At 42.0% G+C, this 16,245-nt stretch overlaps 1 protein-coding gene across 1 annotated transcript in view; it reads right to left on the bottom strand.

The window, feature by feature from the left end:
- Window positions 1–16,245, bottom strand: part of LOC144534457 (dachshund homolog 2-like) — a 98,186-nt gene that overhangs the window by 81,290 nt on the left and 651 nt on the right. Inside the window, exon 1 of the mRNA XM_078276390.1 lies at window positions 15,952–16,245. This exon is cut by the window's right edge and continues 651 nt beyond it. Coding sequence (XP_078132516.1) covers window positions 15,952–16,245 — 294 coding nt within the window. The remainder of the gene's footprint in view (window positions 1–15,951) is intronic.

Raw genomic sequence — 16,245 nt, 5'->3', positions numbered from 1 at the left:
GAGTCTGGATGTCCTTTTCTAACTAAACATCTCACACACACACACACACACACACACACACACACACACACAGTAGTTGTTGCTTACATAGACGCTCTCTCTGTCCTGTAAACTGCAATAAACCCAAACACACACACACACAGACTCACCGTAAATCTCACCATAATACGCCCTCTGAGTGTACGTGTGTGTGTTTATGTGTGTTTGTGCGCGTGTGTGTGTGTGTGTGTGTGTGTGTGTTTTATAGGTGTTGTAAATTTGGCTGCCGGCGTTGTTTTTATCAGCATATTCGCAAGCTGTTTAGCCAACGGTGCAGATGTCACTGTTACGACCACACACACACACACACACACACACACACACACACACACAAGATGCGGAGAGGGAGAAAAACATGTACACACACAGGGCATTTGACACTGTTTATACAGTGTGGTATGTGTGGATAATCCCATCTAAATTCACCTGGTTGTGTGTGTGTGTGTGTGTGTGTGTGTGTGTGTGTGTGTGTGTGTGCATGTAAGCCGACCCACCATTTGCATCTGCCTGCGTAAGCCCATATGATTTTTAAATGTATGCGTGTTCGGTGTGCATGCATGCAAGTGTATGAAGGTCAGCGCAAGTCTGTGTGTGTGTGTGTTGTGTGTGTTTGAGCCTGAGTGTGTGTGAGTGTTATTTGATTAATGCTGAGAACCGTGGAGTGTTTAGAAAGAGGTCGCGACCTTTCAGCTTCCATTCAATCAGACAGAGAGAAAGAGAGTGAGAGAGAGAGAGAGAGAGAGAGAGAGAATACCTCTATCCTATTTTTTCTAACCTCTCTCGCTCTCTTCTGGCTTTTTTTCCTTGCCCCTTGAGAATCTGATAAGCCTTAGTCAGCACACACACACACACACACACACACACACACACACACACACACACACACACACACACACACAGCTCCTTATTTACCTGGAGGTGCGGCCGCGACAACACTTGCGCTATATGGCCAAAAGTATATGGACACTGGTTTTATGCCTCTTAGTTCCAATGAGGAGAAATGGTAATGCATGCACTGTTTACCTAAAATCTCGTGTTTGACCTGACAAGGACCTGTATGGGCCACGAGGAGGAGTCAGTTAGAAGCAAAGGCAGAGGTAGTAGTTGAAAAAGTTAGGTTGAAAGAGTACAGAATTTGCTGCTTGGTACTGAAAAAAGTTGATTCTACTAGAGCTGCAACTAACAATTCATCATCAGATTTCAAAATTGAAATCGTCATCAAATCATTTTTTTTTTTTATAAAATCTCTAAAATTACAGTTTACAGTATATCTTGTTTTCTCCAACAACAATCCAAAACCCAAAAGATCAGTGCAGGAGGGCTTGGGCAAAAAAATAAAAATCTTAGTCTTCTGGCAGGTTTTAATCTGGTTAACGTTTGTGCAATGCAACGTGTTGGTCAATCAAATACATGCAGGCACACATTCCTCGTAGTTTATCTTGTAACTGGAATGCCCTATTTCTACTGTTTACCAAACAACCGTCGAGGTGCAAGGGTTGGGCTTCTAATAACTTAAAAGATTTTCTGGTGGAAGTAGTAAATGTAAGGGGAATGGAGAAGGAAGCTGGGTAACGTTGTTACAGAGCACATTTGTGTATTTTGTTATTTCATTTGGAGGACTTGTTGGTTTTAGCGTCCTTTAAGTCTAAAACTCATGGATCTATTATTCAAACCAGCCTTCCTGGATCGTATTTTATTGTCTTGTGTTCTTTTTAAAAGCAGGTCATTGCCCGCGTGGCTGAATGGGAGCAGATCCCTGCAGCCAGGTTCCCAACATCTTTTGGAAAACCTTCCCAGAAGAGTGGAGGCTGTTTTCAGCAGCAGATAAATGTAAACTGTTCTGAAATGAGACGTCAAACCATCACATGTTGGTGTAATGTTCAGGTGTCCACATACTTTTGGCCATGTAGTGTCTCTCTCTCTCTCTCTCTCTCTCTCTCTGTTTTTTTTGTTTTCCCCTCTCTCTTTCTCCCATGTCATCTCTTTCCGTTCCTCCTCTTCCTCCCCTCCGCTATCTGTTAATTTGCTCTCTATCTCTTTCTCCTCTCTTTGAACCTCTCCTTTAGCCCCTGCGGCCCCAGCCAATTACACACTGTTTGTCCACCCGTTTTCAATAAAACACTGCTTCCCTCCCTCCCTCCATTCCCTCCTTTTTTATTTTTTCCTCCCTCTCTTCTCCCCCTCCATCAACCCATGTCTGCCTCCGTCCGCTCCCGTCTTCCCTCTCCTCCCTCCCTTCGTTCGCTTTTTTCATTTTTAATTAACTTCTTTTGTAACTTGGAAGCGACCCCCCTCTTTCAACATGCCTCTTGCACTCCCACACTCGCTCCGTCTTTCTCTCACAAACACACACTCATCGCTGTGCTATTTGGCCTTCGTCAGCGCACACAACCACACATGTAAATGGAGGTTAAACATGCTATTTACATATCAATTACAGGCAGACACCGAATCAATGATTAATGCGCGCTCAGATTAGCGCAGAGCCGGCTACTTTAACCTAATCTGCTGCTGTTTAACTGCCGTGTCCAACGAGTTCAAGATTTTATACATTTGATTGAGATTTTTATTTAGCAAGTAAATTCTTTTGGATTACTTTCGGTCTTTACGTCAATGACTTGTGTCAGTTTGAATACCATACTCAAAGCTTAACTGCCATCTGCCGGGAAGCTGGTGTGTGAAATGTGTTTAAGATTCTATACATTTGATTGAGATTTAGATTAAAATCAGTTTAGAGGAAATAATTAAATTAAGAAAATCTTTGAGATTATTACTTAAATTCATAAATTAATGGCATTTTGCATTAACGCGCAGTCCGTTAAGCTTAACCGCGACAAGTTCTCAAAACCATAAGATGCGTTGTTGATTCCCTCTTATACGACCCATAGGAGCCATTCAGAAATTAGCAGAAGATGGGCAGAATCTATGACTGACAGGAGCCTTTTTCATCTTTTACGTTCCACTTCAGGGATTGTTCAGGTGCTGCCGGAAATTCGGCCAGATTTCACTCTTTTCAGCTGGGTGTTCGTCATCTTCCTCTTTCTTTGTGTTGGCGTTCTAAACTCCGTCGGATTTCTGAGGACTATGGTTAACTGCTCCTCAGATCTCTGCAGGGTAAATCCAGACAGCTAGCTAGACTATCTGTCCAATCTGAGTTTTCTGTTGCACAACTGAAACAACTTTTGAACGTACACATGTACGTTCAAAAGTTCCTTCCCGAGGCTATTTTGCAGCGGCACCGTGGCTCTGCTCGGCGCTTAGCACCGCCCCAGACGATTGTGATTGGTTTAAAGAAATGCCAATACACCAGAGCACGTTTTTCTCCCATCCCGGAATGCTGTGTGGATTAGCGAGACTCTCCTCCACAGCGCTGTGGAGGAAGGTCTGGCAAAGCGAGACTAGGGTTTGGGCAACAAAACTACTTGGTTAAGTTTATAAAAAGACTGTGGTTTGTGTTAAAATCTGCATATTTTTTACATTACTTCTGTTTACGCATGTGACGCAAAACGTTATGTAGTTCCGTTTGGTTTTCTCGTTTTTTATCTCGTTTTTGGGAGATGAACCCCGGTCTCCTGGGTGAAAGTCCTGTGGTTGTTTGACCCATCCACCACTCCAACCTGCCTCCTTTCACGGAATTTGGCGCACTTATACTTCGTGGTTCCCCCCCTTCATAATCACTACGAGCCACTAAAGGGAGGCGCCACTTGACAATTAAACGCAAATATGGGTCACGACTGGCGATTGTATTTTCTGGGGAGGACAGTCTCCTTAACCGCTACCTGCTCTGAAACAGAAAGACATTGGTCATTTTTAAAAAAGGTTTTAATTATTTGCAATTTATCAACATTTGTAAAATATCTGGATTCATTTTTACTAATTTAAGTTATTAAATCCATTAGTTATTGCAGTCTGAATTATCTCTGAGACTGCTAGTTTAACTAGCTTATGTTCCCAGGGCATGTGTGTCTCTTGATATAAACTAACATTGTAAGAAACTGGTAAGGGCCATCTTCACCGTTCAAATTGCAAATGAATGAAGGGAGATGGACGTTTCAAATTCAGTCTGAATGGTGACCGTCTGTTCAGCCACTGGGGAGATATCAACGTCTAAAGTCAAAAGAACTGTCTTGCCCACAAATTTCAGGGCATATTGAGGATTATAAGCTTGTAGGCTATAAGCTGTAGGCGTGTGATTTCAACATATTGACACATGCATCAAACATTTGACTGAGGGAAAACATAGCTGAGAACATAACACCATTTGAAAAGTCTCCTTAATGCAGACTGGTCTCATGAAGTGGCGTATGTATGACACGCCAATTCGTATGCCATTATTGGCGTGTTATCAAGACGCATACTAATTTTTTTGCGTGTTTATCAACGCCGTTTGGCCTCCATTGACTTACATTACCTTGCGATTGCGTGTGAATTGACGCCGTAGCGAGGATGGGTAAAACACAGGACTTTCACCCAGGAGAGCGGAGATCGCGTCCCGCGTGTGACTTTGTGTCCCGCGTGGGACGTTTCCTCTCCACATTCTTCTTTCCTAAACCCAACCAGTTCTTCTTTTCCTACACCTACCTGCGTTTCCTAAACCCAACCCCGTTCTTCTTTTCCTAATCCCAACCGTCAGTATATATATCTATGCCCAACCCGCGCGTGACGTTTCCTAAACCAAACCGTAGCCTCGCGATAACACGCCACGTGGCTTTAGAAAGTGACACGTGGCAGGTTTGTTTACACTGTGACGTTTCAGACTCCCGTCTTCTGTATAAGCGTAGACATACACATGGATAGCGCAAAATGCGTACCGATAACGCGGCACTTGGCTTTAGGAAAGTGGCGTGTATGTTTACACGAAGTCACGATATGCCTTAATGTGTCAGTTTTAGAGAATATTGAGCTGGCGAGGACCTTGGGAACACAGATAAGCATCCCAAAAATCCCTCGTCTGACGGAATTCTCGGTTTGAAAGTGAACTTTAAAATATTTTTATTTTCATTGAATAGATAAAAAAAAAGGTCCTGTATTAGAAAGCAGAAATATTCTTGTTAAAGCCAGTTAAATAGACCATTTACACGTATAAGCACATATTTACTAAACTAGATATAAACTGGCCAGCATCATAATTAAAAACTCGGTCTTTATGGGTGACTGCCCTATACTTCACTGTGCTTTCATCTTACAGTGTGTGGTTTTATTGGTTTGACTGTGCTTTTATGTCAGGTTGCAGTATGTGATTTTTACTGGCTTTTCAGCTGCGGTTTAATTGTACTTTATGTTATTATAATCCTGCAGGCTATTCACATGGTGCTCAGATGTATTTAGACGGCAAACTATACTCCTGTAGTGACTTGAAGTATCTACCAGAGAACCAAAGACTGATATTGCGTTAAAAGTAACAAACTTTTTCTGATTTGTAATTCATATTCTGTGTTTTACATCGTTTGTAATTAACTTGCAAATTAAACCTGCACTTAAACTTATAATATTTCACTTTTTTAGGTCTTAAATGTGCTTATTTTTCTATTGCACATCTGTATTGTACACTTATGTACGAGGTGATATAAAGAACTACCCGCTCATTAATGAGGAATTTAAAGATTAAAGATCTTCTGAATGAACGAACAAACACAAAAAGTTTGAAATGGAAGAAAAAAAAGAAGAAAAAAAAAAAGACTTCCTGCTGGGAGTCTTAAAATCCAACAGTCTGCACCTTTCTCAGGGGGAAAAAAAAAAAAAAAAACCTTGCGACTTTGATGAGATGCTAAACAACAATCCCTCCATCCATCCCTCTGTCTTCTCTCCATCTCCCTCTCTTTTAAAGGTGGAGTGCAATGATTTATTGGTGACACCAATACGTCAAACACATAAAAAAGGGAGGTGAACAGAAAAATAGATACAGGTAGAAAGGGGGGAAAAAGAAAGCAAAAACAGAACTAGAAAAAGTGGGAGAAAAGAAAGCAAAAGACGAAGAAACGTAGTGCAAACTAAGACCGATTCAACAGTTACAGTGACGAGAGCATGAACACCCACCACACACACACACACAAACAGAGCGTGGAGGGTTTTTTTTGACAGCGAAGCATGTATTGTTGTATTGTTTCCTTTGAGGAGAAGATTACAGTGGACCGGATCGCTTCAATGACAAGCTATCAAAACGACAGCATGTCTGCCTGCCTGCACGCACACACACACACACACACACACACACACACAGCTATCACATATACACGAGTTAACATGCAAACACATTTACACACAAATGTGCCATGCAGCTACTGAATGACAAGCTCATAGCTGCAAAAACAATGTTTTCAGAACATCAGGAAGTTTTGAAGCTGCGAACTGAAGAAACAAAAGACGTGTTCAGTGGTTAAAAAGAACAACTCAAATCCTTTATATGCTGATATGCAGGTGCTAGTAAGTTTACAAAACGTTCACAAACGTGTCATTTTTCATGAATATTTACCACCACCATCAATTCCAAGTATTCCTATTGGCTTGAAATTTTACATTTGCATTCGCATAAACTGGGTTAGACGCTCCATATTCATGCGCCATCTTGAAATACGTTAGCCGGTAAGGGACATACAGGACATACTGCTCTGCCTTTCGCATTTTGGCTGTCACATGATAAACTCACAGGTGCTGCTAATGCTGCTAATGGGTATCATAGCTTCCCGGCCCCGGCAAGTTTGAAGAAGGAAACATGGAGGACCACACATATTCAAAATCAAAATTTCAGGTACACTAAACTTCTTCTTCACCCAGAAAAAGAAAAAGGATATTGAAAAGAGCAAGAGACCGGCTTTTTGAAGCGTGAAGGCTACCGTAGTTGTGATACGTACTTTGAACTGCGTGGTGCGAGAGAGTTGATTGATATATGATCTCAACGCTAGATGGGAGAAATTCACACACATTGGACCTTTAAGAAAGAGGAGAATTTTCAAAAGGAAAACTAGCTCCTTCAGTTTATCACAAACACTCAACATCGGTTTGGAGAACTACTGTAGGCAGGTGCTCTCTTTGGTGAATCCAAACTAACCCTTTAAAAACACCAAAGTCACACAAACTAACCAACGGAGGCAGCGGTAGAGCAGCAACTCCCGTGTTCTGCGAGGTCAAATGACTGTTTTTGTCAAAGGAGTCTGGTGGCTTTGAACAGAGCGATATAACGGCTTCAGTTCCCCATCATAAAGGGCTGTCTGACAGCAAGGTGGAAATATTCTAAGTATTGCGTTGAACTGATACAGATGTTTGTAGGGCTCTAAAATACGTTTAGCTGCTGCCCCCGTCCACAGCAGGACATTGCTTAGCTTCCATGTCGGTACTCCTTCCTGCTTCTCTAAACTGGGGGCGTGCCGACCTCCATCTACTGTAGCTAATACACGGACTATGGAGAAGTAGCTCATACAACCACACTTCAAAATATCTGAACTATCCCTTTAAGTCATCTGTTGACAAAAAGGAGAAAACATTTCAAGTCCCGGGAGTTCAAATGTATTAAACTGTAAACTTCAGGTAAAAGCTTCATCCCTTCGTGAAGATATTCCTCACTTTATTTTGTAAAAAAAATGGTTTGTTGGTAACTCCATTTTCTTGTCCTTTCTTGAGTCTTTTTAGTAGGTAAACAATAGATGAAACAAAACGAGTTTGGGAAGTTGGTACTCAACTGAAGCGCTAACATGTTTGTTTGCTCAAACGCGCGCACACTCCCACGCCGGCAGAATGATGAGAACTTCTTCCTCCATAAACGTCTCAGTCAGTTTAACCACTGTTATTATTCTAATCATGATGACATGTTTTTAAATGGATTATTATACGTTTTCATTAATAACACGCTGTCTGGGAAGGATTTCTTTTTGACGCGCAGGGTGGTGGTGGTGATGAACACACACACACACACACACACACACACACACACACACACACACACACAGCAATAAAAACCTAAAAACACACACAAAAGCCACACAAACCCATAAAAACTGAAAATGTGCAATAATTGCAAAAAAAACCAAGAGTTTTTAAAGAAAACACACACAAACACACACACTGACATGTTTTCACACTGCTAATTACAAATTAAGTTAAAGTTTTTGTTAATAACACGCTGTCCGGTAAAGTTTCTGCATGACGCGAACACTGGTGGGCGACAAACACAAACAGAAACGCACATATGCATGCATGCTCTTGTCATGTTTTTAATTGATTTCAGCTATAATTATTTTTGTAATAACACACTGACACACACACACACACATCTAAAAATGTGATAATTACATTTTCTGTCCTGTTTTTAATAATAACATGTTGTCTGTAGGAAAGCGCTCAAACACACACACACACATCACCTGTCATCCCCCCCCCCCGCTGCCCTCTCTTTACCCTCTCTGAACTCCTCCTCTCTGTTCTCCTTTCATCTCCTCCTTCGCCTCTGACCTCCTCCTCTCTCGCTCTCTCTCTTTGATATTGCAGTTTGCGGATGCTGCTCGCTCTAAACTGTAAATCTGTTGGTTGCTTCTCTTTTTCGTCTCCAACACACACACACACACACACACACACACACACATACATACATACATACAAACGCGCGCGCGCACACACACACGCGACAAGCTGTCACAATAAATAAAGAGATAAGACCAGGTGGAAGAAGAAGAAGAGAGATTGAGGAGAGGGGGAGGGAGGAGGGTAAATGACAAGAAGATTGAATAAAAGAAGGATGTGAGGGAGGGAAAAGAGGAGAGGACAAGAAAGGAAAGAAGGAGATGAGAGGAGAGAACAGATGGACTGAAACGTGGAAAAAGAGGATAAGGAAAGGAAACAAGATGGACCGAAGGGGGGGAGAGAGACAAACTTAGGCTGGTGAACAAAAAGAAGTGAGAAAAATAAGTAAAAATGGGAAGGAGAGGAGAGGAGAAAGGATAGCAAAGAGGAGACGAAAGGAGGAACCCAAAAGATGGCAAAAAAGGGAAGAAAGGAGAAAGAGGAGAGGAAACAAGAGAGGGGTCAAACAAGGAGAAGAGAGGGACCACAGAGAAGAGAATGAGCAGTAGAAAGATGAGAACGTGAAGAAGAAAGTGGGGAGATGAGGAAAAAGGAAAGAAGGAGTGGAGAGGAGAAATGAAAGGGAGGAGGAGGAGGAGGAGGAGGGAGGAGAAATAAGAGGAGGTAATCATTCAGTTTAACAAATTAAAGGAAATATGTAAAGAGGGACACCAGGGAGAGATTAAAGTCATGGAGGAAGAGATGAAAAGAAAAGGAGGTGATTGAAAGGAGGAGCGGAGGAAAGAGGAGAGGATGGAGAGATTACCTGGTGAACGAGAGGAAAAGCTGTTGTGATGTTCCCTAATGCGATTTCTAAACCAATCAGCTAAGTGCACCTAAGAGACTGTGTGTGTGTGTTTAAGTGTGTGTGTTCACAGGCATCAAATAATCTTGTTGCAGACAACACCCTCCCTCCCTCACCCCTCCATCCCTCTATTTCTCTCTGTCACTTGAGGTACGTCGACACTAAGAAAGACAGAATCTAAGACACAAACATTTACAGTACAAATACTCAAGTGCAAAATATGAGTTACTTTCCATGCCACTTTCTACTACATTTATCTGACAGCTTTAGTTACTTTACAAACTAAGAGTTCTGCACATAAAACATATGAAGAGTTTAGTTATATTTTCATGATAGTAAGATTTCCAATGCAGGTCTTTTAATAGTAGTATGTGGTATTAGTACTTTTACTTCCTCTACTTCCACTACTGGTGGTCACACATGTCCCTCTCTCATCACCATTGTCCGTCGCCCACCTCCTTTTGAACTTTTCTCACTGGGATGTTGGGGACTGAAACAGCCTTTGTGAAACATTATCTATTTCCAAACACACACACACACACACACACACACACACACACACACACACACGCGTTGACCTGCCTCTCCCCTCTTGCCGTTTTGTTCAGTCCACACACACACACACACACACACACACACACACACACACACACAGTGAGAGGATCAGTTTTTCTCCGTGGTGACAGAGGGTCATATTTCTTACTTTGATCTTCACCTCCCTCTCTCTCTCAGTTTTACAGAGCAAGAGAGAGAGAGAAAGAGAGAGACGCTCTTTCACTCTATGTCTCTCGCCCCGGCTGGTTGGTAGGTTGGTAAGTGAAGCATGAAACCACCTCCTCTGCCCCTGAGACACACACACACACACACACACACACACACACACACACACACACACACACACACACACAGAAAGCTCACAGCCACCAGGGTGCTGGATAGAAAATGTAATAAAATGTTAGCGATAATAACCCACGATGAGAAGAAGTGTCTTATTGTCCATAACTGCACAAGCAGGCCAAAGTACATCCCAGGCAGCAAAATAAACGCCTTTTGTATTCACTGTGCAAGTACAGTTTGTGTTTTTGTCAACCTTCAAACATACAATAACATACAACTCCAAACATGTAGCAGAAGCTGGAGCCTGTATAAACAGCCTACAGTGTAGTTATCTGACAATAATGCACACATTTTCAATTCATTTCATTTTAAAAAGGATGAGGCACATTGATCAACATTTCTGTAAATGTGCCAGTATTAGCCAGCCAACTCATTTTTTAACTGTAGTCCTTTTGGTCAGATGTTTTGAGACCATGTTCTGTGGTCATGGTTCAAATTAAGTTAAATTAAGTAAAATTAAAGTACATATATTACTCGCCAGTCAATGATGACTGATGAATTGTGTGTGGACGCTGTGTGGCTCCTAAACGCAGGCGTTCACACTGCAGTAGCGAGGTGACCTCAGCTGCCCGCCGGCCAACACTTTAACCTTTATCAATTAACCAACAGCACAAAGCGGAGCTGAAACCAGACACACACACACACACACACACACACACACACACACACACACACGAAAACCAGCAAAACAAACACTAACAATACACACACATATCAGCAAGTCACACACAAACAGACAAATATGAACACTACCGCAGACTAACACACACAAGAGATGTAACCTGACCCAGTGTGACAACCGATAGCTCTGTTTGTGCATGCTAGACAATCATTCACACACACACACACACACACACACACACACACACACACACACACACACACACACACACACACACACACACACACACACACACACACACACACACACACACACACACACACACACACACACACACACACACACACACACACACACACACACACACACACACACCTCAGCCAGAAGGCAAAACAACTGACCAAGTTGTGTGTGTTTTACAAACCACTGTGTTCCATTAAAAGAACTTAATGCTCCATGTAAAAGAATGAAGGACAGCAAATTGATCAAAGGAGTTCATGCTGAGTGTGTGTGGATATTATTCTGTGTGTGTGTGTCTGCAATTCTTCACCAAAACAAAACGGCTTTGCTCCCTGTGTGCCAATACAACCTCCATCATCGGTGTGTGTGTGTGTGTGTGTGTGTGTGTGTGTGTGTGTGTGTGTGTTCTAACAGCCTGCCGTGATAAGGAGAGCCCAGAATAACACTCCCGACATCAGCAAGTCTCCCTCCTGTCACTCACTATCGATTCACACACACACACACACACAAAGAGGTGACAAGAAATCAGAATAGAAGCTCTCTCTCATTCAAGAAAGCTCAGTGGTTTGATGAGAATCATCTGCAAGACACAATCACGAAAATACGATGCGTTTACCCACCTTTTAAAATATTCTCACGCTTGCAAAATGAGAGAGAAGGCCTCAGTATGCTTAAGATGAAGTGCACAGCATCTAAAACCACATTTATGTCTTCAGTAGGAATCAATGGGTGTGGGCTTCAGACTACAGACATAGTAGGGAAGTATTGAGAGAACACAGATACACTTTTTGAAACATCGTCATGGGTGAAACAGGCTTTAAGAAAATGTACCCCGACCCTGCAGGTCACAGAGATGATGTCAACTCCTTTAAGTAACTCACAAAGTTAACAGGAGGTGTGGAAACACATTATTTCTCTCTTCTTTTTTTCTTTTCTTTAAATCTCAGTTAAAGAGCAGATCCTAAAGAGCACTTTAAATCTAAAAAATAAAACATAAGTTAACCTATACTGTAATATCGACCAAAACCGGCACCGTGAGGCACAAGTGCATATAAGTGGTCGTTTACACACACAGAAACACAAACACACACATATGGTTGCCGAGAAGATGAAGTATGCAGAAGCCCAGTGGGAGTAAAGCATTTAATTTTTCCTTTCTTTTCCCAGAGAGTAACGTCAAGAGAGAGCGAGAGGGGAGGGTGAGAGAGGGAGGCATTAGAGGAATGTCAATATGATTGGAGAGGGAGAGGAGTGTGTGTTCGCTGTGCGTTCAACAACAATAGCTCTCCAGCCGTGTTGTTCCATGCGCATTCACATGATCCATTATTACCTCTGACATGTACCGCTGAGTGTGTGAGAGAGAGAAAGACAGAGTGATTGAGATGAAGAGACAGAGGAGAGCGAGAGAGAGAGAGGTGAAGGACGGTGAATGAAGAAGAGACAATTAGCCAGGAGACAGAAATACACTTTTGAGGGGGTGTGTGTGTGTGTGTGTGTGTGTGTGTTTGTAGAAAAAACACAGATAGGGCTGAGAGACCGAAGAGATAGAGGGAGAAAGTGATAAAAAAAGGAGTCAAAAATAGCAAAAGAAATGACCCAACTCTACAAAAACAGGGAGGGGACTGAACATTTCAAGCTTAATAAACTATGGACTTGTGTGTGTGTGTGTGTGTGTGTGTGTGTGTGTGTGTGTGTGTGTGTGCGTGCGTGCGTGTGTGTGTGTGTGTGTGGTCAGCTAAAACAGAGGTCACCCTCCAACAATCCAGTGACTCCGCAGCAACAGAATACTGTTAATAATTAGCCGGGCATACTAAACAACTGCCATCTATCACTTTCATCTCTCAAAGACACAAAAATAAACTGGGCTGAGAGCACAAGACACGAGTGCAGACGACGGCGACATCCAGTGTGTTCCCACTGCGCTCCCCCTGATGTGAATTTCCAGGACTTTTCAAGGAGTTTCCAGAAATACGTCAGAGCCCTAAACATGAAACTAAACAGGTTTCTCAAAGTGGCAAGTGTATTCATGCAAAGCAGGGGGTTTTCTTCTTCCACTTAGACAGAAATTGAGACAAATGCCCACCCACAACAAATTAGCACCATAACAAAATACGCCGAATTAGCTATTAGCAATTCATTTCTGCAGTGGACCAAAAGATGTACAGACAACTATCACTGGATTACTTTGATACTGAAGAAAACTTAAAAACGTGATTATTCTCAAGCAAGTTTTGTAGTTATAGGGAGTGTTTTTTTCCCTATGATTTCTAAGTGGATTTATGGATGTTTGTTCAAGATGGAAATCAGATATAATGATATCCTCAGGAAGCGTGAGTCACACAGAATCTAAAAATATGTGCATCATGTCCATTTTTTTCAGATTTGACTGAGTTATGACTCAGAGAAAGTGTGTGAGTTTTGGCGCAAATTGCAGCCGTCGGGAGCCAAGGGTTTCAAAGAACCTTTCATTGCCTCCATGATGTGTCAAAGACAGTGCTTTCATAACGTATAGTATCTTCGCCTCCATCGCTCCCTCACAGTTTTCACGACCTGACGAAAAGCGACTTGTGTGCATTCATTTGCTTCAGCTCATTTTAAATCAAAGTTTTCCAACTTCTAAAGAGTAGAGTTACTCCCAAAAAGGACAGAGGCATTGTTGCAGCTTCAGGCATTCGGTTTTACTTTGAAACCAGCATCAGAAGAAGGAAGAAGAAAGAAAGAAACCTCTGTCCTTTTTAGGAGTAACTTTACTCTTATGTGTTTTAAATGTCAGTGAAATCTGGTGGTTTCTTAACCCCCCCCGTCTGGAAAAAGCCCTTATAAATCCTTTGTTGACAGTGAGGAAACAGTGGAAGGTAGCACACAATTTGATGCACAAATTAGTGGAAATTATGTTTTTCCTTTACAGCAGAACATTAGTACAAACATACAACACAACCGACATAAACATATTTTCTCATACTCTCATCCGACCAAAAAAAAAACGTATTTCTGATTCAAGTTTTCTCAACAGATTTTGCATATTTGAAACAACCTCCTGTGACTACATGCTGGTTATGGTCCAAAGAATTATAAAAGACCTGCACCACTGAAAACAAAAAAGGTATTCTATACTTTAAAATTACTAATTTTGTGCAGCTTGTTTCCCCAAAAAGGAAACCAAATTCTTTCCTTACCAAAAAATATTTTGCCTCAAACAACAACAAAGACAACACCTTATATGCAACGTGCTCGTCACATTTGAGCACTTTTCACATCTGGAAAAAGTCGTTTGGGAAATGAAGAGGTATTCAATCCAAAACAAATCTAGAAGTGCAGTCTACAGTGGAGTGAATCTACATCCTTAATAACAAACAGTGTTGTGGTTCAGATAAGATGTTGTTACCTCTCGTGTCTTTTTTCATTTTTTAAAGTCTGACATATTTAGAAGTGAAGTGTGAGGTGCTTTTTCAGCCCTCGTTTTGGGCTTCAGTTAGAGCAGCTTTCAAAATGGTGGGGGATCCAAACCTGATGCACAGAGCGCCACTTTGGAGATTTCATTTGAATGGTCGAAGCGGCTACTTTAATAACGGAAACGTTGTGAACAAAGAGGTGGCAAGTACAGCAGGTCCCCACGCACACACACACACACACACACACACACAACCGTAATAGGCTACATAACAGGTATTAAAAATACGCTCCATAAAGTGTCTGTCCACACACAGACACACATTAAAGATGTGTGTTTCCAACAAACACATTCTCACACACATGAAGCTCTTTCTCTCACACACACACACACACTTAGGCTACATAAGCACACACAGTCTGAGTGGTGAGATACAAAGTAATGGATTATTAGAATATTTTCCATAAGAGTCAGCAGAAGCTTGTTTGCTCTGCGTCTGTTTGCTGTCAGTGTTTTTATTTTACTAAAACAACTAACTACTGAAACATGCTCTGCTCATTTAGCATCTCACACACACACACTTCCATCAAGCTCCAAAGTCGATACAGTAAATGCATCATTTTCAACACCTAAGCAAAATAAGGAATGGCACTGACAACAGAACAGGAAGTCAGTTTCAATAAAATAACCATTAAGCAAACAAGTCATTGAGTCTGTGATTAATTTTTAAAAGGAAGCCATATAAATGTCCTCTTAAAAAAACTGTAATTTTCTAAAGGACAGGAATATCAGGATGATGCATGCAGAGATGACTAACACAAGGAGAATATATTACAGGAATATAATGTTGTTAATGATGACCAAGGGCAAACTGAGAATCACTATGGGACTCAATCATGAGGAAGGTCTGAGAAATATTACAGAAAACTAAATGAATGGCAAAAAATGATGACTATTTTAAGAATATTGTTTTGCAACAACTTCATTTTGTCACATCCTTCTCCTTTAAGTGATTGTAGTGATATTAAGGGGGGGAAAGTGACATAGAATTAGTTGTTTGAGTGTCCCAAACCCACCTAAAGTCTATACAGGGTCTAAGACCCTTATCCGAAGGGAAATTATGGGAACATGGTTTGAAGAACAGTACATTTGGAGCCACGGATGCAGTGGCAATCTCCACCAAACATAACAGAAAAGAAACATGGAAACAGCCTCGAATGAGTCAGAAATATAATGCGAAGTTAAGTTACTAAAGTGACTTGTTTCGCTACAAACACAACGGGAAGTTGGTGAGTGAATTGCAGCGAAACGGACCCCCTCGAAGCCGTCCAGCTTTCGGAATTGTTGTAGAGACTTTTAAGTGAAATCTCACAAATAATACAAATGATTCAAGCATGCACTGACCTGGCGCTGGTGCAGTCCTGGTACAGAATCTCGAAGTCCTTCCTGGAGATGAGCTTGCAGCGGTTCACGCCGGGCTGGATTGCGCCGAGCCCCCGCAGGACTCGCACCTGCTCCACGGTGCACACTACCGGCGCGATGTCCAGCCTCTTCAGCTTGGTGTAGACGGTGTGCAGCCCGCCCACCAGGTGCTTCAGGAAGAGGTCGAACACCTGCGGCAGGCAGATGAGCTCCTGGCCGTCCACGCCGAAGCTGGCCACCTTCACGCCGTGCACCTCCACCAGTTTGCACTCGCTG

The sequence above is a fragment of the Sander vitreus genome, chromosome 19, assembly GCF_031162955.1.
Source record: "Sander vitreus isolate 19-12246 chromosome 19, sanVit1, whole genome shotgun sequence".
Classification (NCBI taxonomy): domain Eukaryota; kingdom Metazoa; phylum Chordata; class Actinopteri; order Perciformes; family Percidae; genus Sander; species Sander vitreus.
This window is presented reverse-complemented; position numbering and strand designations above follow the sequence as displayed.